This window comes from Trichomycterus rosablanca, chromosome 25, assembly GCF_030014385.1.
Source record: "Trichomycterus rosablanca isolate fTriRos1 chromosome 25, fTriRos1.hap1, whole genome shotgun sequence".
NCBI classification, from domain to species: Eukaryota; Metazoa; Chordata; class Actinopteri; order Siluriformes; family Trichomycteridae; genus Trichomycterus; species Trichomycterus rosablanca.
Genome location: NC_086012.1, coordinates 17,355,300 through 17,381,257, shown reverse-complemented (window position 1 = coordinate 17,381,257; position 25,958 = coordinate 17,355,300). Strand labels below are relative to the sequence as shown.

Here is a 25,958-nt window from a genome sequence, read left to right as displayed (position 1 = left end):
CTCGGCTTGCTCAATAGGGGTTTTTGGTCTGTTGGTCCAAGTGGCTTTGAAATGACCTGACTTGTTCTAGCTGAGAAGATCACACAGAGGTCGCTCTGTTTTAATACCAGTTGTTTTTGACAAGCTCATGCTCAGGTGTCCAAATACTTTTGGTCATACAGTGTGTGACACGTATTCGTGAATGTAATTGGACTCGGGTCGAGTCTTTACGCTAAAACCATGAACAGAAATGCAAACGCGGCTCTGTTTTGGTTTCCTAAATGGGAGAGCGTGCGTCGGTGGGGCTGCCAGTCTTGTTTACAACAGGGAGCGGAGGGAGCGGCTCGCCCGGTTGCCAGGGGTAATGAGGTCACACCCTGGCAGTCGCCGGTGGACTGAACCGCCCACCCGCCTTTGATTGGCGTGGCGCGACTCCTCCCCTTTACTACGGGAAAACAGAGCGGCGGCGGAGCTCTCCGAGGTTCTGAGAGCGGGAAGCGCTGAGCGAGGGACGGGGGAGGAGGACCAGGAGGAGGAGGAGGAGGAGAGAGGGAGGCGTGGTTTCTGTGTTTTGGTGCCTGAGTTAATCTGCTGTGGCATCCAGGAGCAAAGCAGAGCTTGTGCGAGATGCCGGTGTGATGCCCGTGCCATGCCAGTGCCACGTAAACACCAGGACGTGAGGATGAGCCGAGGATGAGTCCGTGTTCCTGGAGGCGTCTCTGAGATCTTCTGCTCCTGCTTCGAGTCGGAGAGCCGAGGAGGAAAACCAGGCTGTACGATGCCCTCGGGTCGTGCCCGCTCCGCTTCCACTCTCAGGCTGGTATAATCCGGTGCGTTTCAGATGAAGCAGGACGGATCTCTCAGGCGAGAATGAACTGTCTCCGAGCTCCTGGGAGTTTTCCGATCAGCATCCAGCCGGGAGACGCGGCTGCGGGTCGGGCGTCTGCTGCTGCTGTTCTGCTCGGGAGGGATCAGATCAAGGCTGGCACTCAGCTGGGCAACTGACATGTGACTTTTTGTAACATGGCAAGCACACTCGATTGGGAGTCTCAGGATTTTAACCAGGCTTTGTGTCAACCTGCACGGCTGTACTGGATTCACCTGAGGTGGTGTAAAGCACAGCCTGCCGGGACACCGCTGCTCTGTAAGTACTCCGCTTCCTTCTACCGCCAACTTCAAAATACAGAGAAATGAAGCATTAGGGCTCACGGTTCAACATTAAACAATAAAATTAACATTAAAATCTGTTTTTTTTTTATTTGGACCATGAACTTGCAGGCTGCCTGGAGTCCCAGAGATCCAAGAATGTCTAAAAATAACAATAATGATGAACTGAATAATAAATTGCTTTAGGTTTCTTTACACGTCATCAGTTGAGAATTCATTCATTCATTCACTCACTTATTTACTATCAGTTTTACCACCTGTTTATCCTGGTCAGGGTCTCAGTGGGTCTGATTATTTGTATGAAAGACAGGAATGAACCTGACTGCACGTCTTTGTACTGTGGGAGGAAACCGAAGCACCCGGAGGAAACCCACACAGACACGCTTTTATCCAAAGTGACCGACAATTGGGACTGAATACAATTCAAGCAATTAAGGATTAAGAGCCTTGCTCAGGGGCCCAACAGAGGGACTGGTGGGGCTTGAACCAGCAACCTTCTGATTACTAGTCCAATACCTTAACCACTGAGCTACCAGAGGCTTCAGAACATGCAAACTCCACAGAGAAAGAACCCAGGCTGTTTGGCCAGGGAATCGAACCCAGACCCTTCTTTCCCCCCGCTCTGCCGTGCCGCCCTAAATGTAATACATAGCACATCATGTATTCGTTTATTCGTTCTACAGGAAGCAAAGAGGCTCAAACCAGCCAGAACTTTCACACATGATGCTAAATGATATACAAATAAAAATATGGAATGTAAACAGGGGGGGGCAAAACTTTTGCATCGCCCAAACAGCACAGAATCACTTCTACACCCGGTCAGTTTAGTAGTTTTATTCAATTTAGTTCGTCTGTGCACCAATAATAAAGCCTGGAGTTAATAAAAAAATAAACATAATAATAATAATTAAAAACACTAAATGACCAAAAGTATTCGGACACCTGAGCATGAGGATGCTGGACACCCTTCCATATCTAAAAGTAAAACACATGGTATTAAAATATAGAGACTGTGTGATCTTCTGAGAAGGCTTTTCACGATATTTTGAAGTGTGTCTGTGGGAATTTGTGCCCATTTAGTCAGCACTTGTGTGGCTGGGCGCCAGGGCCGGCGCTAGGGGGGGGCATTGCCCCCCCAAATTGTGTCTTTGCCCCCCCAAGCACAATGCAAGCAACGGCTATTTTTTAAATTATCTCTGAACCAATCACAAAAATGCATTTTGTTTTACAGTGTGAAGATATTTCCTTGCTTATTCCTGATTGGCTCTTTGAGTCATATAAAAATCGGCAGACTGCCCCAAACAGTTCAGTTCGGCAGTATATGTTCTGTTAGTGTGAGCGAGAGGCAGGTATACTGGTAAACACTTTTTTTTTACAGAATTAGTATTCTTTTGTTTTCTTTATATTTTAATTTCCCAATAATATAAATATTCTCACTCATTCCTATTTCCACGTTTGAATATTCTCAGTCTGTGTGTAGGTACATTTGTCAGCTTTGACTTAAATTTGTATTAAAGCCTTTCAAGAAATAGAGTTGTTCTATTAGTAATGGCAATTTAATTAAGGGGGCGTATTAAAATGAAATACAATTAGATAATCTTTTTTCTCCATTTACATAATCAACATGTATTTTTTAATCATTGGGTTTTAAGTTTAAGTTCGAAAACATGCATTTTTATTTCTTTACCTCATACATCACTTTAAGCCAGTATCAATAGCTTGGCTGTCATCATTCATGCACAAATCAAGCCTTGAATATATTTCTGGCTTCAAAAACATGACTATCAACATGCCCCCTCATTAGGTTTTACTGCCCCCCCAAGCAAAGCAGTCCAGAACCGGGGCTGCTGGGTGCTGATGTTGATGTTCCGGTTCATTCCAGAGCTGTGCATTTACGTTTACGTTTTCAGCATTTAGCGGACGCCTTTATCCAAAGCGACTTACAGTAAAGTTACAGTATACAGTCTGAGCAATTGAGGGTTAAGGGCCTCGCTCAAGGGTCCAACAGTGACAACCTGGCAGTGGTGGGGCTTGAACCAGTGACCTTCTGATTACTAGTCCAGTTCCTTAACCACTCGGCTACGGCTTGCACTGGAGGTTATTTATTAGTCTTTAAAGATGCTAAAAGGACCTTCCCTAAACTGTATCCAGAAAAAGGACCTTCCCTAAACTGTATCCAGAGCCACACAATAACAGTGTGTCAGTCATTACAGAACAGCTAGTGATGGGAGGCGAGATTCGAACCCAGTTTGTTTTTCCGTGAACTATCTGGCACGACTCAGAGCGTCACCTTCACCCCCCTCAGCATCCTCAGCATCCTCCTCCAGCTCCCTGTTGCTTAGCTACGTGCGCTGCTTGTCACTTTCTCCGGTTTTAGAAAGATTTAGCTGCACCCGGAGGCTCCGCCGCTGCAGGTGACGTTAAACGGAGACGGAAGGGCGGGATGACGGGGGAGAGGCGATGGGGAGACGTGCAGCTACGCAGGAAATCGCGCAATAACTGGGGTGCAGCGCGGCAGGTTTACGGGATTAATGAGGGGATGAACGTCTGAGGGGCTTAAAGTCAAACCGCAGCGTTATGCTCACACACACACACACACACACACACACACACACACACACACACACACATGCTTTGGGTATGACGCACAACCCTCTGCACCATCCTGCATCATTCATGTTACCTAAGAAGCAGATCTGTGCAATAAATGACCAAAGGTATTCGGACACCTGATCATGAGCAGCTCATTTCAAAAACAAACACAACAGCCGCTCTTGAGGAGGCTCCTCACAAGACTTTGAAGTACATCTGTGGGAACTTGTGCAGCTGGGCACTGAGCAAGCTTTTTTTCTTCATGCTTTTATAGAGTTGTAGAGCTTGCAAAACAGCAAAGGCCCTTCCCTAAACTGTTGCTAACCATTTAAAGCATATAATTTCCTTCATATAACTGATTCATTACACGCTTGCAATTGTTCTGGTTGAAGCACGTGAATTTAAACATCAGAAGACGAGCTATATTCGTCCATATAGTGCTTTTCTGGAGAGTAAGATGGCAAGAGTTGGCAAGGCAACATCCCACATCTAAAACACATGGTATTAAAATATACAGTAGTGACGTCTGTGTGATCTTCTGAGGGGGCTTTTCACGAGATTTCAAAGTGTGTCTGTGGGAATTTGTGCCCGTTCAGTCATGTGTGGCTGGGAAGACCCTCGGTGTCCGTGTGAACTCCCATCAGTCCTTTCCGAAATCATCAGCAGATAACACGAGCAGAAACGAAACACTACTGTAGGTCAGAGCTGGCGAGGCATTTACCATCTGGCTGCCCTTGATGCCCCCTCCTCCCTTCTGATCTTCCCTCTCTGTGCCAGCAGACCCCCCCCCCCCCCCCCACACACACACACACATCCTCTCCTTTCAAACACACACACACACACACACACACACACACACACACCCACACACACACGTAAACAAGCGCGCTCAGGGTCTCGGCCTCGGCGTAAACGATGACCTACATACAGCACGCGCCGGTTCGCTTTACTCATCACTACACTGCAGATGTGTGTGGTGGCTCGGTACCCACGATGCACTGCACAGTCGAAACTGTTCGGACACCCGACCGGCTTCTCATAAGGATCTGGAGTGCGTCTGTGGGAATTTGTGCCCGTTTAGCTCCAGTTCATTCCAAAGCTCTTAAGTGGGGTTGAGGTCAGGGTCAGGGTCAGGACACTGGAGCTTTGTGCACAGGACAGGAGAGGACCTTCCCTAAACTGTTGCTGCAAGGTCTGAAGCACGTAATTGTAAAGACAGGTAAAGGCTGGAACACACAAATTCAATAATTACAGGGGTGTCCTAATACTTTTGTCCATGTATGTGATAAGGCAGAGGAAGCTCAGCGGTTAAGGTTCAGCAATAGTAATCGGAAGGTTGCTGGTTCAAGCCCCACATCCGCCAGCTTGGCACTGTTGGGCCCTTGAGCAAGGCCCTTAACCCTCGGACTCATATACGGACTCAGTTGTAAGTCGCTTTGGATAAAGGCGTCGACTAAATGTAAATAAGGAACAGAGGAAAGAAAAAAGGGAGGCAACATCAAAGGCATGAGAGGAATTCTTTGATCTTATGTGCATGAGTTTTGTGGGCGTCGCTTCAAAGGGAACGGCTTTGGAAACAGCTAACTAGCTTTAACTAGCTCTCACCAAAACGCCGGCTGAACTCCGGCGTCAGCAATCCGTACCTACACGACGACAATACAGTAAAAATAACGTAAAGCGTCTTTACATTCTCAAAACCGAGAGGCGCGAGAGCGCGGCTCTGCTGACAGCGTGAGAATCTCGTTAACCCAGAATCCTCCAGCGCTCACGTGACGAGGGCGCCGAGGGACGAGCAGAAATATTACAGAACTGGGTCAGCGCCAGTCCCTGCGAGAACAGATCCGAACCCGAGTCTCTGAACCCCGGAGTGTTACCGCGGCGCCCCGGAGAGGGTGATGTAACCACCGACAGCGGTAATGATGCACCCGCCGCGCCCGTATCCGCGTCTCACGTGACCGATAATCCGTTTACGGTGGGATGGTGTGTGTTACAGGAAGTGCAGTTAGCATGCCCCTGACCATGATGAGCGCCAATGAGGAAGAAACCTTCAGATTTCTCCAGTACGTGGAAGACAGCGGCCTGAGGGTGCACGAGGGCGTGGCTCGCGAGCTCTCGCGCAACGAGAAGGGGAGGAGCGCTCAGGAGAAGAACGACAAGAAGAGAAAGCAGGACGATATCATTAAAAGGTTCGTGTGTTAGCCGCGGGGAGAGAATATCTCACATTCATGTTAAAAAAACACTCTCGCATTCACACAAAATGCTCTTGCATTCACACAAACGCTCTCACATTCAGACAAAATGCTCTCACATTCACACAAAATACTCTCACATTCACATTAAAAACACTCTCGCATTCACACAAAATACTCTCGCATTTACATTAAAGCTCTCACATTCACTCAAAAGTCTCTCACATTTACCAAAAATGCTCTTGCATTCACACACATGCTCTTACATTCACAAATGTCACTCACAATGTCATTCACAAAAAATCACTCTTTCAAATTCACATAAAATGCTCTCACATTCACATAAAAAAACACTCTTGCATTTACACAAAATGCTCTTGCATTTACACAAAATGCTCTCACATTTACACAAAATGCTCTCACATTCACACAAAATGTTTTAGTCACTCAAAATGCTCTTACATTCACTAAAATGCTCTCGCAATTACACAAAATTCTGTCACATTCACATAAATGCTCTTACATTCACCAAAATACTCTCACATTTACACAAAATGCTCTCACATTCACATAAAGGCTCTCACATTCACTCAAAATTCTCTCACATAAGAGAAAATGTTCTGACCGCCACCACTTTATCTCTCACACTTTCACAAAATTCTCACAAAATGTGCTGTTTTGCTTTTCACGATACCCGGCAACAACCTAGCAACACACACCCACACCTGATGGTTTTTACAGTATGGGCCCCGCTGTACGTCCCTCTGGCCCTGTGTGGTGGTTTAGGTGCTGACTGGGTGTGTATTCTCTCTCTCTCTCTCTCTCTCTCTCTCTCTCTCTCTCTCTATTTCTCTCTCTCTCTCTCTCTCTCTCTCTCTCTCTCTCTCTCTCTCTCTCTCTCTCCTCAAGGCTGATTAATTTTTCAGTACTGGACGTATTTGGGTCTCGTCCTCATTCGTGACATATTTTGTCCTTGGCAACAGAATCCAAGGTGATGAATAAAATAAAGGTTGTGAAGGTTCACTGATTCATCCATTCACATATCTATTCACTCATCCACTTACTCACCCACTCACTCATCCACTCACTCACTCACTCAATCATTCATTCACTCACTCATCCATTCACTCATCCATTCACTCACCCACTCACTCACTCATTCATTAACTTACCCATTTACTTACCTACCCACTCACCCATTCACTCACCCACTCACTCATCCACTCACTCATCCATTCACTCACCCACTCAATCATTCATTCACTCACTCACCCACTTACTCACCCACTCACTCATCCATTCACTCACCTACTCACTCACTCATTCATTCACTTACCCATTTACTTACCTACCCACTCACCCACTCACTCACTCAATCATTCATTCACTTACCCATTCACTTACCTACCCACTCACCCATTCACTCATCCACTTATTATATTTAAAATTAATTATAATTAAATTGGGGTGGCACAGTGGCTCGGTGGGTAGCACCGGTCCGGGTCTTTTCTGTGTGGAGTTGGCATGTTCTCCCCGTTTCTATGAGGGTTTCCTCCCACAGTACAAAACCATGCAGTCTGGTTAATTGGAGATACTAAATTGCCTTTAGATGTGTGTGTGTGTGTGTGTGTGTGTGTGTGTGTCTGCCCTGTGATGGACTGGCACCCTGTCCAGGGTGTTTCTGTAGGTCTTGCTTCCACTGAGAGCTGAAATAGGCTTGGGAGTCTGTTGACTAAATTAATTTGGCTTTATGGTAAACCACGTTTGCTTCTTGTTTTCTATAAGAACCCAAACATCAAAGGTCCCAGAACGACCCCCAGAACAAAGCTGACGTCTTTAAACCCCAACACTGTTGACATCCGAGTAAATCAGGAACATTCGCTCAACTCAGGAGACCAATCAGCGATTTTTAAAACCCGAACTGTTCACGCTAAGCTTCTGGCTCTTAATCTGCACAGACAGTGAAGTGTCACTCTCATCAGCGCGTCGGATTCTGAGAGATCAAAACTGTCTTCTTCACTTCTGCTCACGGACCAGGCTGGTACTGTCAACCGGCATGTCAGACTCCATTCATCAGACGTTCTGGTGCATAATGCACGAGTCCTGCTGCATTCCTGCTCCAAACTGTTCTTGTTGGGGGTCAGATGGAGTAAAAAATATGCAAACACGGGGCCACAGACTGTTTAGTAATAAAAATGTAATAGAGCAGTTTCCTCGGCATCCTGCACTTTAACAGATCTTGCAAGATTGCAAAGACAAGCTGGTCTTCTGCAATAAGGACTCAATTGCACGCAATACTGGCTGCACCATGATTTCACTCCCTGATAAATCTGCTGATCTTCTCACTGTCGTTAGCGTAAATATTTATAGTGGTTCGAAAAAAAAGAGACACATAAGTGGGTCAGTGAGTCGTCCCAGTTTTTGTGGCTACTGAGTGAAAGCGAGGGACACGTGAGTGAGTGAGGAGAGTAGAAACGAAATGAAGGGAAGGCAGGAAGGAACGGACGGGTAGAAATGATGAAAAATAAAAATAAAACACTGAGGAGTTTGGAGCTGAGGAGCTTGGAGCTGAGGAGTTGAGGAGCTTGGAGCTGAGGAGTTGAGGAGCTTGGAGCTGAGGAGCTTAAAGATGAGGAGCTTGGAGATGAGGAGCTTGGAGATGAGGAGCTTGCTAGCAGGAGATCCGTGTTCTGTTCTGCCTGGTGACAGCTGGAACATCTACAAGCCGACTGGATCCTATTATTGGTTTGAGGGAGGAGGGTCTTCCTGCGTGTCCTGCCGTTTCATTGGGGGCTTTTGCTGCGTCGGTGGGCGTCGCGTGCACATTTCTAACAGCTGTGCATCAAAACACTGCAGGCTGTAAATGGAGCGTGGAGCTGCTGGAGCTAGCGGCCCTGCAGGAAGGATTTATTACACCAGCTCCTCGTCTTTACCTCAGTTTCATTCCTTTTTTTTAAAGACACTGTGGCTTATTTTTCCTTTAAAGTGTCTCTGAGCTGGTAGTTTAATAATAAATACATTATATGGACAAAAGTATTGGGACACCACTTCTAATTATTGAATTGAATGTATTTATAACAGTTGTAATAAATCATACTACATAGTATATTACGTACTACATAGTATACTACATATTGTACTACATACTACATAGTATACTACTTACTACATACCACATACTGCATAGTATACTACAAAATACATACTACATACTGCATAGTATACTACATAATACATGGTATACTTTATACTACATAATACATACTACATAGTATACTACATAATACAAATACATACTGCATAGTATACTACATAATACATACTACATAGTATACTACATAATACAAATACATACTACATAGTATACTACATAATACATACTACATAGTATACTACATAATACATAATACATACTACATAGTATACTACTGTACATAATACATACTACATAGTATACTACATAATACATACTACATAGTATACTACTGTACATAATACATACTACATAGTATACTACATAATACATACTACATAGTATACTACTGTACATAATACATACTACATAGTATACTACATAATACATACTACATAGTATACTACTGTACATAATACGTACTACATAGTATACTACTGTACATAATACATACTACATAGTATACTACATAATACATACTACATAGTATACTACATAATACATACTACATAGTATACTACTGTACATAATACGTACTACATAGTATACTACTGTACATAATACATACTACATAGTATACTACATAATACATACTACATAGTATACTACATAATACATACTGCATACTATACTACAAATAACATGCGATATACTATACTACATACTAGTGAACACATCTGCTCCAGCATCACGCTCACCCCCCTAACAGAAGCTGTATGTCAGCGTGCAGTTTGTGTGCTGGTGGTACCGAGCAGCAGTAGCACATTAGTTGTTGGGTTTGAATTGGAACCCTGTTGCCAGGCAAACTTAAACCCTTGACCAATGAACTCGTCCCTTTCAACTCCTGCTGCTCACCAGCTGAGTTTGAGTGTGAGTGTGTGTGTGTGTGGGTGTATGTGTGTGTGTGTATGTGTGTGTGTGTGTGTGTGTGTGTGTGTGTGTGAGTGTGTGTGTGTGAGTGTGTATGCTCTCAAACACGACTGATCATGTAATAAAGAAAGTCTGCTTGGTGATTCTACATGAGCGGCCTTGAGCTGCTTCTTCTAGGACTTTAAATAGAAAGCCGGGGCATAAATATAAAATATAAAATAATAAAATAAAAGTTAAATAGTTGATAAACTGCAAACGTATTTCAGCTCCTCAAACCAGCGCATGGATCTTTTATTTTTTATTTTTTTTACTTTACACTGTTTGTAAGCAGCAGGACAAAGAACCAAAAGACAAACGCGAGGTCGCAGTTAGATGCCTGAAAGACGCTTGAAGTTTTGGAGTGTTTGAGTCTCTGCACTTCCAATCAAAATTGTGCATTTAGTTATTGGGTGTCAGGTAAAATATCAAGGTGTCCGTAAACTTTTGGTGACTTGTCCTTCTCCTCTGGCCTCTGTGTTGTTTGTTTATTAGGATTTTAACATCATGTTTTACACTTTGGTTACATTTATGACAGGAATGATATTTACTTGATACACAAGGTTCATCAGTTCACGAGGTTATATCGAACAGTCTTGGACAATTTAGTGTCTCCAATTCACCTCACTTGCATGTCTTTTGACTGTGGGAGGAAACCAGAGCACACCCACGTGGACACGGGGAGAACATGCAAACTCCACACAGAAAGGACCCGGACCGCCCCACCTGGGGATCGAACCCAGGACCTTCTTGCTGTGAGGCGACAGTGCTACCCACTCTGTGCCGCCCGGCCTCTGTGTTGCTCATTTGTGCTCATTTCTCACAGTGAGCTCAATAAAGAGGTGGTTCGGTGTGGAGAAACTACACAGAGCCCTGACCATTAACCCTGCTGAAAACCACTGGGATGATTTGGAACTTGCAAAGCAAAGTGTTGATTAAACTGGGATTAATTCCCACAGGCACACTCCAAAATCTCTTAAAAAGAGGGTGGTGGTCTTCATATTAAAGCCCAGGGTTTTGAATTGGATGTCCAACAAGCTCACTGTAACGTGTCCGGATACTTCTGGCCATCTATGTTGCGTTTATGTGCTGCTGCTGATATTTTTCTATCCTCTAATGATTGTTGCACTGGTTTTCTTTCTAATATAATATATAATACACCAGGATTCTGGAGGCATGATATCCGATTCACTCCACAGCTGTATGAAAGTGACAGCAGTACGAACCTCCTCAGCGTGCTTTATTCATCGTCCTGCGTCAGCACGGCCGCCGTCACGTTTCTGCACCGTCAGTTCCTCCTCCTGTGTGTCTTTTTTTCTTGGACTTTGCCTCCGTACGTGCGGCTCACAGGCGACGCTGGAGAAAAATCGAAGCCTCTGACTGAGCTGTTTACTCACATGAATAAATCCAGCGTGGAATAAATTAGCACAGGAACGCACGCGCTGCGTGGATAAACAAAGGAACGGACGCCGATCCATCACGGTGCCTTAGACATCCCCAGATCGTGTCTGCGTGTAGGCGCCCGACTGGCCGATAGCACCGCTGGGGGTTCGAACCCTGGATCCCAGCATTAGTAGGCTAGCAAATTTACCGCTGTGCCACCCTAATGCCCCACAAGAAAACGAAAAACAACAACCAGTCGTGGCTCGTGATTCTGATTCCTAATAGTCCATCCTAATTTAGGGCATGGTGGTTCAGTGGGTAGCACTGTTGCCTCACAGCAAGAATGTCCTGGGTTCAATTCCCATTTGGAGTGGTCCTGGTCCTTTCTGTGTGTGAGCATGTTCTCCCCGTAGTCCAGAGACGTGTAAGATACAAAATTAGCTGTGAATCTAAACTGATGAATCATGGGTAACCAGTAACTACCTGTTCTGTCCTGGATAGAACCAAAATGTAAAACATGATCTTAAAATCCGAATAAACAAACAAACATAATTTAAATAATATAAAAACATAATAAAGCTTTTATGTTCCGAGTCAGAATCTCTGAATGCTCATGTAAACAAACTTGGCACATGCACACCAAGGATGGGTTTTCAGTGAACCAGGTATTGATTATTGTTTCAATTAAGGTTTAATAAGATTTAATAATCATTTTAACACATCATGCACATCTCTCTCTCTGTCTCTCTCTCTCTCTCTCCCTCTATCTGTCTCTCTCTCGCTCTCTCTCTGTCTCTCTCTGTCTCTCTCTGTCTCTCTCTCTCTCTGTCTGTAGGATGAGCGAGGAGATGGCGGTGGAGGGGAAGCACCAGCGCATGGGCTCACTCAGCATGTCCGAACAGCCTCAGCACTTCTCGGTTCGCTCACAGTCCCTGAACTCGGTCGGGGGTGAGGAGGACGAGGGCAGCCCGAACTCACGCAAACTGCCGCCGCCCAAACCACGCCGGGACCCCACCACCAAGCTCAGCGCCTCGTCAGAGGCCGTGGACCACAGCGCCTCCTCGTGCAGGGGAGGACAGTCCCAAAAGTGGGACGGTAGGTTTAGGATGTAAATCATCACTTAGCGTTCTGCAGTTCCATAAGGTAGCCTGGCGACTTTTTTTATAGCATATTCGAAAACCAAAGCATTTTGATTTTGATTATCACCTTTAATTAATTAATAATTCATTGCTATTTAGCACTTGATCCATTAGAGTCGCACACTTATAGATTCACTTACACAAATGGACGATTAAAAGCAGCCAATCCACCTTTTGCATGCATTTGAAATTTGGAGGCAAGATTGAACCCAGGAACTACGTGAAATCCACAATGCAAGCAAATTAATAGATACATAAATTCTTGGTATATTTTAGATCCAGAGCGGATCATTTCTGATGCAACACTCCTATTTATCCGGGCTTGGGACCTGCACGAAGGGTGCACTGTGAGCCCAGTCTGGGATTGGAACCCCTGAAATTCAGGCACTGCGGGGCTCTTACATCACGCCACACAAGCTCACATAGTTTCACAAATACATAAACATAAACCCTAACTTTTAGCAGCCTGTGAATGTTATACATTCAGTGGTCCTAGGGTGGCTCTCTTTCAGTCCTGGGATTAAAACTCAGAACATTCTGGTCACTCCCGGTGCGTCTCTACAGCTCAGATTCTAATAACCTCATATATGAAACGAACTATTTGTAGCCCAGATTCCACAGCTGAGTTACTCTGTTTAATCGTCCGAAAACCGAAGCCGCAAGTCAGCCGCTAACTGTCAGGAACACGAGGGCTCGTGTGCTGAAGGACGTCGGATCGGCGCTCGGAACCGAAGGGGCACGAATTGCACCCTTAGACTCCTTAAATATCTCATGGCTAATTAGGCACAGCTGACTAATTAGCAGGGCTGGTGGCTAAGTAGGCTGGTGAAGCAGAGAGTCGGAAAAGCCGGTCGGGATCTGGACCGGACTGGATCTCAGGAACAGAGAAGTCGGGCGTCCGTGGTCATCCTGCGCCAAGCAGCGAGTTGTGAATGATGGCACTGCTTGCCGCTGGCATACTTCGGGAAGTAGCGATCAGTATGTTTAAAGATACAACATGAGCTGAGAACAGACTTAGAGTTAATAATGTTCTGAGCTACTATTTCTTTTTTAATATCAGATGTATTGTTGTGTATTTTTTTCTGGTACTTTGCCTCCGTAAGTGCGGCTCACAGGCGGCGCTGAAGCAAAATCGAAGCCTCTGACTGAACTGTTTACACGTGAATAAATCCAGCGTGGAATAAATTAGCACAGAGGCTGCGATGACAAAAACGCACACACTGCGTGGATAAACAAAGGAACGGATGCAGATCTATTGCATGGACCTCCGGGCCTCCTGTCCCCCTGTGTGTGTGTGTGTGGTTTTCCTCCAGGGGCTCCGGTTTCCTTTCACAGTACAAAGGAAATATATGAATGGATTTATGAATGGAACCGAAGTATAAAACAAGACCTTAAAATCTGATGTTTCGTGCAAGTATTTAGTATTTTTATGACAGATTTATTGTTCTGCATGTTTCTGTAGATCATAAGTCTGGTTTTAATACTGCTGCGCTCTATTTTTATTGTTGTTTTTTGGACCAGGCATGCCTGGAACATGGACTAATTCAGTTACGTCCTCGTGCCGAGCAGGTTATTAAATTCAGAGGCGAGTTATTGGATTCTGGAACTTATTGTCATGGAAGAGAACTGAAAAAAAACCCCCAAAAAACGAGAAACAATTAGTTAGAAAGTGTTCAGCTTTTACAGCTTCGATGCAATTAAGATCCCAATAGCGGCGTTTATTTGCATAAAACGATCGTTTCCTCGTACTGGCACGTTGCTCCGGCGCGCCGTGTTGCCGTGGCGTGCAGCAGAAGTTGCGCGCTAGTTCGGACGGGATGGCAGCGTGCACGCTGATCTTCCTCAATGCCACGGCAACCGACCCACAGAAACAGAGACCCCCCTGTTGCTCCTCCAATCCCGGCGTCAGACATCAGCCTCTGCCAATCGGCAGCCGGATGAGGGCGCGTCAGAGCGGGGCGGCGACCGGTCGCCGCCAGGGAACCAGAGCTCGTCCAATAGGAGCTCGGGAGTCTGGGATGTAACTCATTGAGAGGAGCAGGCAGGCCGGGGGAGGGGTGAAGCGAGGACGAGGGGGGAGGGGGGAGGAGTGACCAGGTCAGGCAGAATTCATTCAGGAGGAGCGACTGACCTAGATTTAGGAGACCTGAGAGAGGGGGGCGGAGGAAAACAGGGGGAGGGATGACGGAGGACGAGCGCAGGCAGGGGCGCTGAAACGCACCCACGCCTCCCCCCTCGTACACATAATTTACACGTCTGTATTAAAGGCCCAGGAATGCGCTGGTGCGCTCTGATTCAGGCGCCGCACTTGAGAAACGACTTTAATCTGGGTGCGATGAATAGATGTTAAAAAACGACATTTATTTATGTCCAAAAGTATGTGGACACCCCATTTATTTCCTGATCATTGCAGACCTGATCGTGAAAGCACTGGATCACTTCAGTAATTGGTCCATCCTTGGAGAGATCATGGTAGGTCCTGCCCAAGACGAGTCTCTCTGGTCTCCAGTATTCACCCTCTCGGTGCAGGCGCCTAGCAGAGGTCGCAGTAAATGCAGCAATAATGAGGAATCCATTTCGACCATCCCTCCCAATACATACCAGTAGTTGAATTGGCTACTCTGGTGCCCTGTCCAGGGTGCATCCCTTGCTTGTGCCTGGTGTTTACAGGATAGGATCCAACACCTTTACCTTCGACCATCCCGCCCAACAGACACAGCTAATCGTGTCTGTGTGGGTGACCTGGCCAGTCGGTAGCACAGCCTGGACCTCAGCAATGGTGAGCTGGCACGTTAGACCGCTGTGCCACCCTTCAAACAATCGGGATTTTATCTGAAATAGGAATACATTTAGTATGTTGGTGTGGTGATGTGTAGATGTCACAATAAAAGGGCAGTTGTAGCCTAGTGGTTAAGGTACTGGACTAGTAATCGAAAGGTCACTGGTTCAAGCCCCACCACTGCCAGGTTGCCACTGTTGGGCCCTTGAGCGAGGCCCTTAACCCTCAATTGCTTAGACAATATACTGCAAACACACACACACAAACACACACACCTAGAGCCGGAGCACCCGGGGGAAACCCACACAAACACAGGACACAGGGAGAACATGCTCCACAAAGGAAGGACCCAGGACCCTCTTGCTGTGAGGCGACAGTGCTACCCACCGAGCCACCCACAATAAAATATGAAAATGTCAAGTTACTGTGACCGTGTTTATCTAGTTATTCTGTATATTCGGACATTTACGATGAATATATTTACTAATAACTGTCTCTATTTTGTCTCCGTTCACCCAGCGGCTCAGGGCTGCGTTGACGAGAGCAGGAGGATTCCGCCGCCCAAACCCAAACGGAATCCCAACACACAGCTGAGCACCTCATTCGACGAGTCCTACATCCTAAACGCTTCCCTAACTGACTCGCCCCCCATGGCCCACTCCAGAGAGGTCAAACCTCCCTCTCCGAACTCTCCTCTGTCACCCACTCGCTCACACTTTCCTCAGCGAGACTCGGACTCTGAGGAACCCGTTTATATCGAGATGTCAGGGAAAGTAGCGCAGGACCCGCCGCCCCGCTCCGAGTCCGAGGAGCCGGGCGAGGCCGTCTATGAGGAGATGAAATACCCCGCCATGGATGAGTATGACTCCCGCTGGGACCTCATGGGTTACCGCTGTTCCTCTGACATGGACATCCACGGCCACACCGTTCGAGGAACGCAGCTTCCCGAAATTCCCGCCCCCTTTCCAAACCTGCTGTTGCACCGGCCACCTCTGCTGGTCTTCCCCCCGGTACCTGCACAATGTTCTCCAAATTCAGACGAATCCCCGCTCACACCCATGGATGTCAACAAGCTGCCGTCTCTGGAGAACACCTCCTACTCTAAGTCACCCTCCACCTCTTCCTCCTCCATGGAGCCCCTCAGCTCCGCCTCTTCCTCTCACCAGAGGCGGGCAGAGAGGGAGCTCACCGCGACGCCCACCATCACGATCTCAGGACGCTCGTCGGCCCCGCCGCTACCCTGCGCCCGCTACAGGAGCTCCACGGGTTCGGCGGGCTCGCAGCGGAGTCACTCGGCATGCCCGTCCCCGGTCAGCATGGGCCGCTGCCTCACGCCCCTGAGTCTCATGAGGCCGCCGCCCTTCGAGGGGCCCTTCAGCGGAGCCGCCATGCCGAGACACCACAGCTCGGCGCAGAACGTGGCATCGGGGCGCTCGCGGACTCCCACCAGCCCGCTGGACGAGCTCACCAACCTGTTCACCAGTGGAAAGAACATGCTAAAGACAAAAACCAGCGGCCGAAAGAGCAAGGAACACGCCGAGAGTGAGTCAGTTCATATCAGATTCAGATGTACGACTGATATATACGGCTATACATATATATACTGTATATATATATACACCGATCAGTCATAACATTAAAACCACCTCCTTGTTTCTACACTCACTGTCCATTATATCAGCTCCACTTACCATATAGAAGCACTTTGTAGTTCTACAATTACTGACTGTAGTCCATCTGTTTCTCTGCATGCTTTTTTAGCCTGTTTTCACCCTGTTCTTCAATGGTCAGGACCCCCACAGAGCAGGTATTATTTAGGTGGTGGATGATTCTCAGCACTGCAGTGACACTGACATGGTGGTGGTGTGTTAGTGTGTGTTGTGCTGGTATGAGTGGATCAGACACAGCAGCGCTGCTGGAGTTTTTAAACACCTCACTGTCTCTGCTGGACTGAGAATCGTCCACCAACCAAAAATATCCAGTCAACAGCGCCCCGTGGGCAGCGTTCTGTGACCACTGATGAAGGTCTTGAAGATGACCGACTCAAACAGCAGCAATAGATGAGCGATCGTCTCTGACTTTACATCTACAAGGTGGACCAACTAGGTAAGAGTGTCTAATAGAGTGGACAGTGAGTGGACACAGTATTTAAAAACTCCAGCAGCACTGCTGTGTCTGATCCACTCATACCAGCACAACACACACTAACACACCACCACCATGTCAGTGTCACTGCAGTGCTGAGAATGATCCACCACCTAAATAATACCTGCTCTGTGGTGGTCCTGTGTAGAGAAACAGATGGACTACAGTCAGTAATTGTAGAACTACAAAGTGCCTCTATATGGTAAGTGGAGCTGATAACATGGACAGTGAGTGTAGAAACAAGGAGGTGGTTTTAATGTTATGGCTGATCGGTGTATATATATATATATATGATGTGAAATGCCTCTATGTACAGAGATCACCAGGTTTTCGTTTCCATTTCAGCCAGTTGGTGATGAAAATACAATAAAATGAAATAAATAATGAAATAAAAAAGCTCTATTATAAACTCATTAGGACCCAGGGCTCCTCAGTATGATCGGAGAATGAAGCTGGGCTATTTCTGTTCACTGATGCTGCATGGAGAAATAAAACAGCAGGATCGTTTCTCTCGGCACAAACACAGAAACACAGCGGAAGTAAATCTCTCCGACGCTGAGAGAAATCACGGCTAATTAACTTAAAAACTTATTCCTCAAAGAGCAGATATTTTTACTCATTTATTCATCTTTACATGTTCAATGTGGTGTTATAAGAGGAAAGAATTTAGATTGTGGCGCTCGTGGTGTGTTTTGCAAGCCCAGCGCCGGTGCTCTCGGCCGGCCGGGCATCTAGACCAGCGGTTTTCAACCTGTAGGGTGGCAGGGGAGTGGGGGCACGAGTACTTGTCTAGGTGGGCGTGGGAGGCTCAGCTACTGCATTAAATAATGTAGGGTTTATTATCTTTTTGAAGTAATTATCTAAATCAGCAAAATTGCATCGTATGTATGATTATGTATGAACACTTTCGAGATGCTTCCTGGACGAGGGTTGATGGGTGTTGGGCGCAAGTTCAAGGTTGGCACACGGAAGGGGGCGCATGCCCAAAAAGGTTGAAAACCCCTGATCTAGACAGACGTGATTGGCTTTGTGTCTGTGTAAACCGGGGTGGCCACCTTGTCCAGAATGTTCCTGCCCTGTGCCCAGTATTTTCGGACCACCCTAATCAGCATAAAAACTGCAAACAGGTGTACAAACTTTGCAGCAGTAGTTTAGGGAAGGTCCTGTCCTGTTTCAGCATGATTGTGCCCCCTGTGCACAAAACAAGCTCTATAAAGAAACTGGGTACCTAAGAAAACATAACAGTAGCTGAACTGGCTGCTCTAAATCGCCCCAGTTGTGAGTGGTGCCCCGTCCAGGGTGCGTCCCTTGCTTGTGCCCAGTGTTTACAGGATAGGATCCGTCACCTTTACACCATACCACAGCCACCCGTTCATTATACCAGACGATGCATGATGAGTTCTCCTGTGCTTCCTTCCAAAAAAAAAATGGGACTGTTGTTGAGGACCCATGGTGTGCATAGTTCCAAATTCTATATGCGTATTGGGTGCAGACCTAAACCATTAAGACAGATTTATTTTCCCCCATTTTCCATCACTGATTGGTGGTTGTGGTGGTGGGTTGGGGTGGGGGGGGGGGGGGGGGGGGGGTAGGTTTGTCCCGCTTGCTCAGTGAGCCGCTCTAATCCGAGCACTCCAAGCAATCCGAAATGGGCCGGTGCGGATCATTCGGTTTAATCTGCGGAGATTAGGAACAGGAGCCTCGTGCGCCCGCTCTGAAAGCTCAAAGCCACGACGGGTTCAGCCGGCAGGTTCGTTTTAAATACGTAGATACGGTGGTCAACAAAATCCACCTCGAAAGAGCCTCGTTTACTGTGATTTACACAGACATGAGGAGGTTTATTGTGAGGCGCTTTGGGGTTTTGCATGGGGCTGTTCGGGGATTTGCATGCGGTTGCGCTGCAGGATTTGGTTACAGCTGCAGTGAACAGTGGACGCTTCCCGCATCAAGTGTCGTACAGTAAAACCTCATTCCGCTTTTTAAAACAGCAGTTTTACACTGTAAACTATACAGCCGAAAGTATACGGACACCTGAGCTTGAGATGGTTAGAGATCTCGCTCCAAAGCCATATGCATTAGTATGAGATTGGACCCAATGTGCATCCTTTTGGATTTTGATTTTATCTGTGGGAGCTTGTGCCCATTCAGTCAAACTTGGGCATTTGTGAGGAGGGGGCGAGTCCTGCCACCTTTAATTCACCCCAAAAATAAAAGGCAGAAAGGGTTATATAAGTAATTGAAAGAAATTTAAATAAATACACCCACTGAGCACTTTATTAGGTACACCTATCTGGTACATACTTTCATTGATCATATTGGGTATACAATTACTGACTGTTACCAACCTTTTGCCCCTCTCTACCCCATTTATCAGTTAAAAGCAACCCAGACTGAGCAGATATTATAGGGTGGTGGATCGTTCTCAGCACTGCACTGGTACTAACATGGTACTAACATGGTACTAACATGGTAGTGTGTGTTTTTTTTCGTTATGAGTGTAGCAGGTGCAGCAGTGTTGTTAGGATTTTTAATTGCTGCTTAAATGTATTAGCCTCCATATAAGGAACACAAACGCTGGTAGTCTTTCTTTAGCCTTTTATCAGTGGACAATTTCTGATCACAAGACACTGTGGGTTTTATATTTTGTCAGTAGTTGAATACCAACAAAGTGCATTACTATAGCACATGATGAATACACCAGATAGGCGTACCTTATAAAGTGCTCGGTGAGTGTAGAATAACTATAAAGAGAAATGTTTTATAGACGTTAAACTGAAGGAAATATTGGACCCCGGTCCCCGGGACCATTTTCCACCACCAGCAACATTCTTACCCCGAATCCAGAATTAAAAGCCATCCTCACTGCCCGCTCACTAATGGAAGAGTTACACGCCACAGCCTGTCCGTTCGTATCGACTTCACCTCATGGGCGATGACCTAGCTGGACGTCACCCTGCACGAAAGGTCCGTTCAGCAGTGTCCTTTTTAAATCGTACGGCACTGGTGTGCACGTGTGTGTGGAGCTCACATGAAAGCTCTTGCTGCTGGAGCCAGCTTTCGCTCCTCATGGTAACAGAGGAAGGGAAGTCCCTGCAGATTCACCCTCTCGGGGGCCGCGGGCCAATTAGGATTCGGGTCACGGCCGGCGCGCGGCTGCAAACCGAGCCGGACGTTCTCAGAGGAGGGAACGAGCTGCGACTGAGGCCGCGCTGCACTACCTGCACAGACACGCTCTCGGAGTAATGAAGAGATCCTTCACTACAAGTGTGTAATTAATACGGTGTTAATTAGGGGCCTGACCTGTTCCTTGTCTGTTTGGGATTTTGGGGATTGATTTAGTCATTTCCTTTGTTGGTGGTGTCTGATTTGCCTCTGTTGTTATAGGGATTGGGTGGAACGGAGGATAGCCCACTATCAGCGGGATCCAGGGTTCGAATCCCCAGCTGTGCTATCGGCAGGTTGGGCGTCTACATACAGACACGATTGGCCGAAGCATTGCAAAGAATTGGCATTCTATCTGGCGCATGTTACTGCATTATGTACAGCAATTCTGGAGAACAGACCCACCATGACCCTTACCAGAATTGTATTTATTTATTATTAATATTTTTATTGAAATATGTGCTGCTCCAGTATTCAGGGGTCAGTCTTTACGCACCTCCCAATGACTAGGCAGTTTCGGCCACCCTCCACCCCTAGACATAGCCAATTATGTCTGTGTAGAAGCCCAACTGGCCGCAAGCACCACTGAGATTTGAACCCCGGATCCCTGTACTTCAGAGGTATTGAGATAGAGTACTTTTACCGCTGCGTCACTTGAGAACCTACGACCCTGTCCAGAATTAAGCGGTGATTTTTAACATTACAATGATAGTGTTAAATAAAATAGTGTTTTTAAACATAACGTAACAACACAGTTGTCTGTTGTGCCACCCATACCAGTAAACCAGTAAATGATCTGGTATCTTATGGTATCAAGGCGACACCAAGTGGCCAACGGTCATCAATGCATTCATGGCTAAAAGTCTTAAGAAATGTGGCGCTGGGCAGAAATTCATTCAATTATTCATCTTAAATAACCACTCCAGGGCGCTCGGGTGGCACAGCGGTGAATTACGCTAACCCACGATTGCTGGAATCCAGGGTCTGAATCCCCGGCGGTGCTGTTGGCCGGTCTGGCGCCTACTTGCAGACTTGATTAGCTGTGTCTGAAGGTGTGGGAGTGTGGTCGAAGCACAGAGGCGATAGCTAACAGGGTTTGGTACCGCACTGCACCCGGTCAACAGGACAGCAGTGGTAATAAAAAATGTATAGGAGCCATAATACGTGGGATGTGGGAAAACCGGAGCACCTGCAGGAAACCCACACAGACAACAGATACCGAACCGAACCTGGGTCACTGAAGTGGTGCTGCACCAACACTGGAACTGGGGGTTCAACTGTATGTGTAGTTTAGCCCGAATTTACAGTTTAGCTAACTAACGACCCTCCAAAGTATTGTTTTTACCTCTTTTTCGGGGGTCTGAGTATAAATTAGGAGTGTCCGACCCCCAATCCCTCCATAATTCGAACCATGTGTATGCGTACACCTACCAACTGTCCCAGTAAGCTACACATGCTGGGTGCCCAGTTGGTTTGATAGTTTGCACTAACACAGAGTCTGTTCGAGCAGGAATTAATAGTCTTGATACAAATATGGGAAGCCAAAAGTCTTAAACTGGTTTCTAGGTCCCAAAGGTTTTGTGTTTAAGCAAGTGTTATTGTTGATCTAATTTGAGTTTTCTGTCGTCCAAAAGCCGAATCCAAAGGGAAGAGCCATGGCTCGGAGTCCAAACGAGAGCATAAGGAGCGGAGCGGCCACAGCAAGGAGTCTAAAAAGGACAAGGAGCGGCACGGGAAGTCCTCGCACCGGCGCGGGAGCAAAGACCGAGAGCCGAACAGCACCGAGGCCTTACAGAGACGGGACAGTAAGGACCGGACCTGCAGCAGCGTCGAGACTTTCGTAAGGCGGGATAGCAAGGACAGGGGGTACAGCAACGGGGAAGCGTTAGTGAGGCGGAACAGCAAGGACCAGGGCTGCGGCGGTCCAGAACTTATGCCCAGGCAGGGCAGCAAAGAACGGAAAAGTAGCTTCACCGAGCCTGTGCTGAGACACGACAGCAGGGACTGGGCGTACAACAGCATGGAACACTTGCCCAGACTCGACAGTAAGGACAGGATTTGCACTGGTTCAGAGTTTGTGTCCAAACAAGGTAGCAAAGAACGGAAGTGCAGCACCGCTGAGCCTGTGCTGAGATACGACAGCATGGAACCTTTGCCCAGGCTGGACAGCAAGGACAGGATCTGCACCGGGCCGGACCTCGTTCCCAGACGGGGTAGCAGAGACAGAGGGTGCAGCACCAGTCAGCCGATACTGCGGCACGACAGCAGAGACTGGGTCTGCAACGGCATGGAACCTTTACCCAAGCGGGACAGCAGGGACAGGCTCTGCAGCGGCCCGGAACTCATGCCCAGGAACGGTTTGGAACGGCGCAACAGCAGGGACCGGAGCGCTCAGGGGCCGGATCTGCTACCCAAGCACGGCGGTAAAGAACTGGGACGGACCGGCCTGGAGAGCCGGCGCAACAGCAGGGAGGGACGAAAGCACAGTGTAGACTCTCATCAGGGAAGCGGCTACTTCGGAGACGGTGGGTGGACCTGTAGGGAACGTAGCGGCAACGAGGCGGACGCTGTCAACGGAAAAGAACTGAAGGACAAGGGGGTTCACACAGTAGAACCCGGACACAAGGGTAGAGACAAAAGCAGCTACAGTGCGGAATCAAGTACGGCACAGGAATGGGATGCAAGGTCCGGACCTCCGTCCAAAATCTCTGTCAGGTCTAGACGATCCCCCGTTAGTCCGACCACAATGCTGGGGAACTCCGGTAAGTACGGGAATGAAGTTAAAAGTTTATTGGTTCAATTTTTAGTGCTATTTCTTAAAATCTTGACTTGTTCTTACAGAGCTGAAGACCATTCTAAAGGCAGGACTAATGGTGCCATCTCCATTAGGGACGCCTCAGAGAAAGACTTCAGAAACCCAAGAGGTACCAACTCAGTTCCTCATTTTGTTTACAGACGTTGTAGGACGAACTCCACCAACCCCTGGCTGAGCAATCGCACTAACGAGCACATTTTTGTTTATTAAATGTCACAGGTTCCACCCTTCCCTTGGCTACATGGGGACAGCACCATGCTGGAGGTGATCAAGAGGAAACAGCGTCTATGCCGCGAGATCAGATCCCGCCAGTGGCTTCCGGATCGGAGCCCCACCAAGGCGGAGGGCGGCCAAGCCTTACCCAACGGCAAGAGCGCCGACGAGCCGAAAAAGCCACCGCCGTATCCCAATCAGAGCCCCGTCTTCTGGGACACGCCGATCTAACGGCTCGGCCGGACGCCCATGAGCCAGGCGGCGGGATCAACGTAGCAATATTTCCGAGTGCGCCGATCGTCAGGTTTTTTTTTTGTAATAACGTTGATGAGATATTTTTGTATCGTGATTCCTTGTAAATGACTTTAGTGTTAACAAATATTTTCTAAATGAGATGGGATATCTTTGCAGACAAATATGTAGAGTTCGCACAATGCAGTTTGTTCTTCTTTTTCTCCCCCCCTTGGACCTTGAAGGGGTATTTTAGCGTTCAAAACGAATCTCGAAATCTAGCTGAGGATGAGGGGGGGTTATCTATGAAGGATGGTGTGGCACAAATGCAACAAATGTCATTACTTCACCACGTGGCACAAACGATCACCATAACAGTAGTTTTGTGTCCTTTGTACATTCATTCATTGATTCGGTGTCTGCTTTGGCACCAGTTTATCCTGATCAGGGTCGTGGTGGGTGCAATTCACGGGGGGAAGGCAGGAAACACCCCAGGCGGGTCGCCAGTCCATCACAGAGCACACACTCCTATTTAGGACAACGTCTGGTATCTCCAGTTGGCCTGACTGCATGCTTTTGGACTTGTGGGTGGAACCCGGAGGAAAACCACGCATAGATAGAATATAGAAAGAATTCTGTCCGGCCACGCCCTTCTTATGCTTTTGAGTTTCTTCACATGAATCACGAGTTGTGACACTGGATTAGGGCTAGCTCTCATTTCGCCGCCACGCTTTGCCACACGTTTATTTTGCAAGAATGTGCAATGAATGCAAACGCAGTGAGATTTACGATCTCTGGTGTTCAACAGATCAGATGTACAGTTTTTTCTATAAGAACTAGCGTTTTATTTTGTTAGCTTCGACTCAAGTATGCAACTACGCTGAAGGTTTCGGTAGGTAAGGATAAACAAACCATGAAAGGGTCGTGGAGGGTAAGACGGGCACTGTTGTGGAGGGGGCCTTACTGTAAATGGCAAACGGGTGTCACCTTCATCCCGGGGTCTGCGAGATGATCTGGGATTTCAGACAATCTGTAAGTATTAGAACTTGTTAGCGCTCTGAATAATAAGTGTTCATGCTTGTTGGATGAGTGATGTATAGCTGTAGCGACACTGGCGGTGATGATATCGGTCAGTCGGCGTGATTAGATCGAATTTGTGTATTTAAGACCAACGATCGGCTCCGGAGCGGCTACAGGACGGCCGTCCTCCCTCTACCTCAAGCATTTAAGCGGCCATGTGATGCCAAAGTGTTTCAGAAATAAAATTCATCCCTTTTAATCCCGTTTAATGGCTCTTTTTGAGGGTTGGCACTAGTTAATGGCCCTTGGAAGGGTGCAGAAGGGTCCCCATGCCCCCGGGAGCCCGTCCGAGCCGATTAACGACTATAACGAGCGTGTGTTTTGAGATGTATTTAAGCTCTACGTGTTTGTATCGTATGCAGGTCTATGGGACGATTGTTTGGCATTTACTCACCCCGCCCCGCCCCATCCCGAGGGTGCGGATTAAGGAGGCGTAACCCTGTACAATCTTTCTGTATGTAACATGTTCACTGTGACGGGCAGAACGAGCGCGTCCTTCGTCTTATTGCACTGAGTGTTCTCGTTTCTGTACAGTGATGCTCCAGGAAATGAAACGCAGCCGATTGTCACCAGTTTTTTTTTTTTTTTTAAGAATTATATTAAACTTTAATCTGTAATTATCCACTGTCTCTGTGGAGTTTGGCATGTTCTTTCTGTGACTGCACGGACCTCTGATCATGGATCTCTCCGTCCACACTCCATTTACGGCATTTATCAGATGCTTTTATTCAAAGCGACTTATAAATACAATTATGACTGAATACAATTTAATTAATTGAGGGTTAAGGGCCTCGTTCAGGGGCCCAACAGTGGCAGCTTGGCAGGGGCGGAGCTTGAACAGGCAACCTTCTGATTACAAATCCAGCATCTGTGTGAGTGAGTGTGTGGGTGAGCATGTGAGTGAATAAATGTGTGATTGTCACCCTGTGCCGTGTCCAGTGTGTGTTCTCACCCCGTGCCCAGTGTTCCTGGGTGTCTGGACCCT

General features: G+C 47.1%; 1 protein-coding gene across 1 annotated transcript; it reads left to right on the top strand.

The window, feature by feature from the left end:
- The first annotated feature begins 1,073 nt into the window (after positions 1-1,073).
- nyap2b (neuronal tyrosine-phosphorylated phosphoinositide-3-kinase adaptor 2b) lies at positions 1,074-25,602 on the top strand. The gene is made up of 7 exons (XM_062988142.1): positions 1,074-1,123; positions 5,732-5,924; positions 12,245-12,504; positions 15,847-16,869; positions 22,269-23,396; positions 23,476-23,558; positions 23,669-25,602. Exons 2-7 carry the CDS (start codon positions 5,746-5,748, stop codon positions 23,891-23,893), a joined length of 2,898 nt encoding a protein of 965 aa, XP_062844212.1. The 5' UTR covers positions 1,074-1,123; positions 5,732-5,745; the 3' UTR covers positions 23,894-25,602.
- The last annotated feature ends 356 nt before the right edge of the window (positions 25,603-25,958 follow it).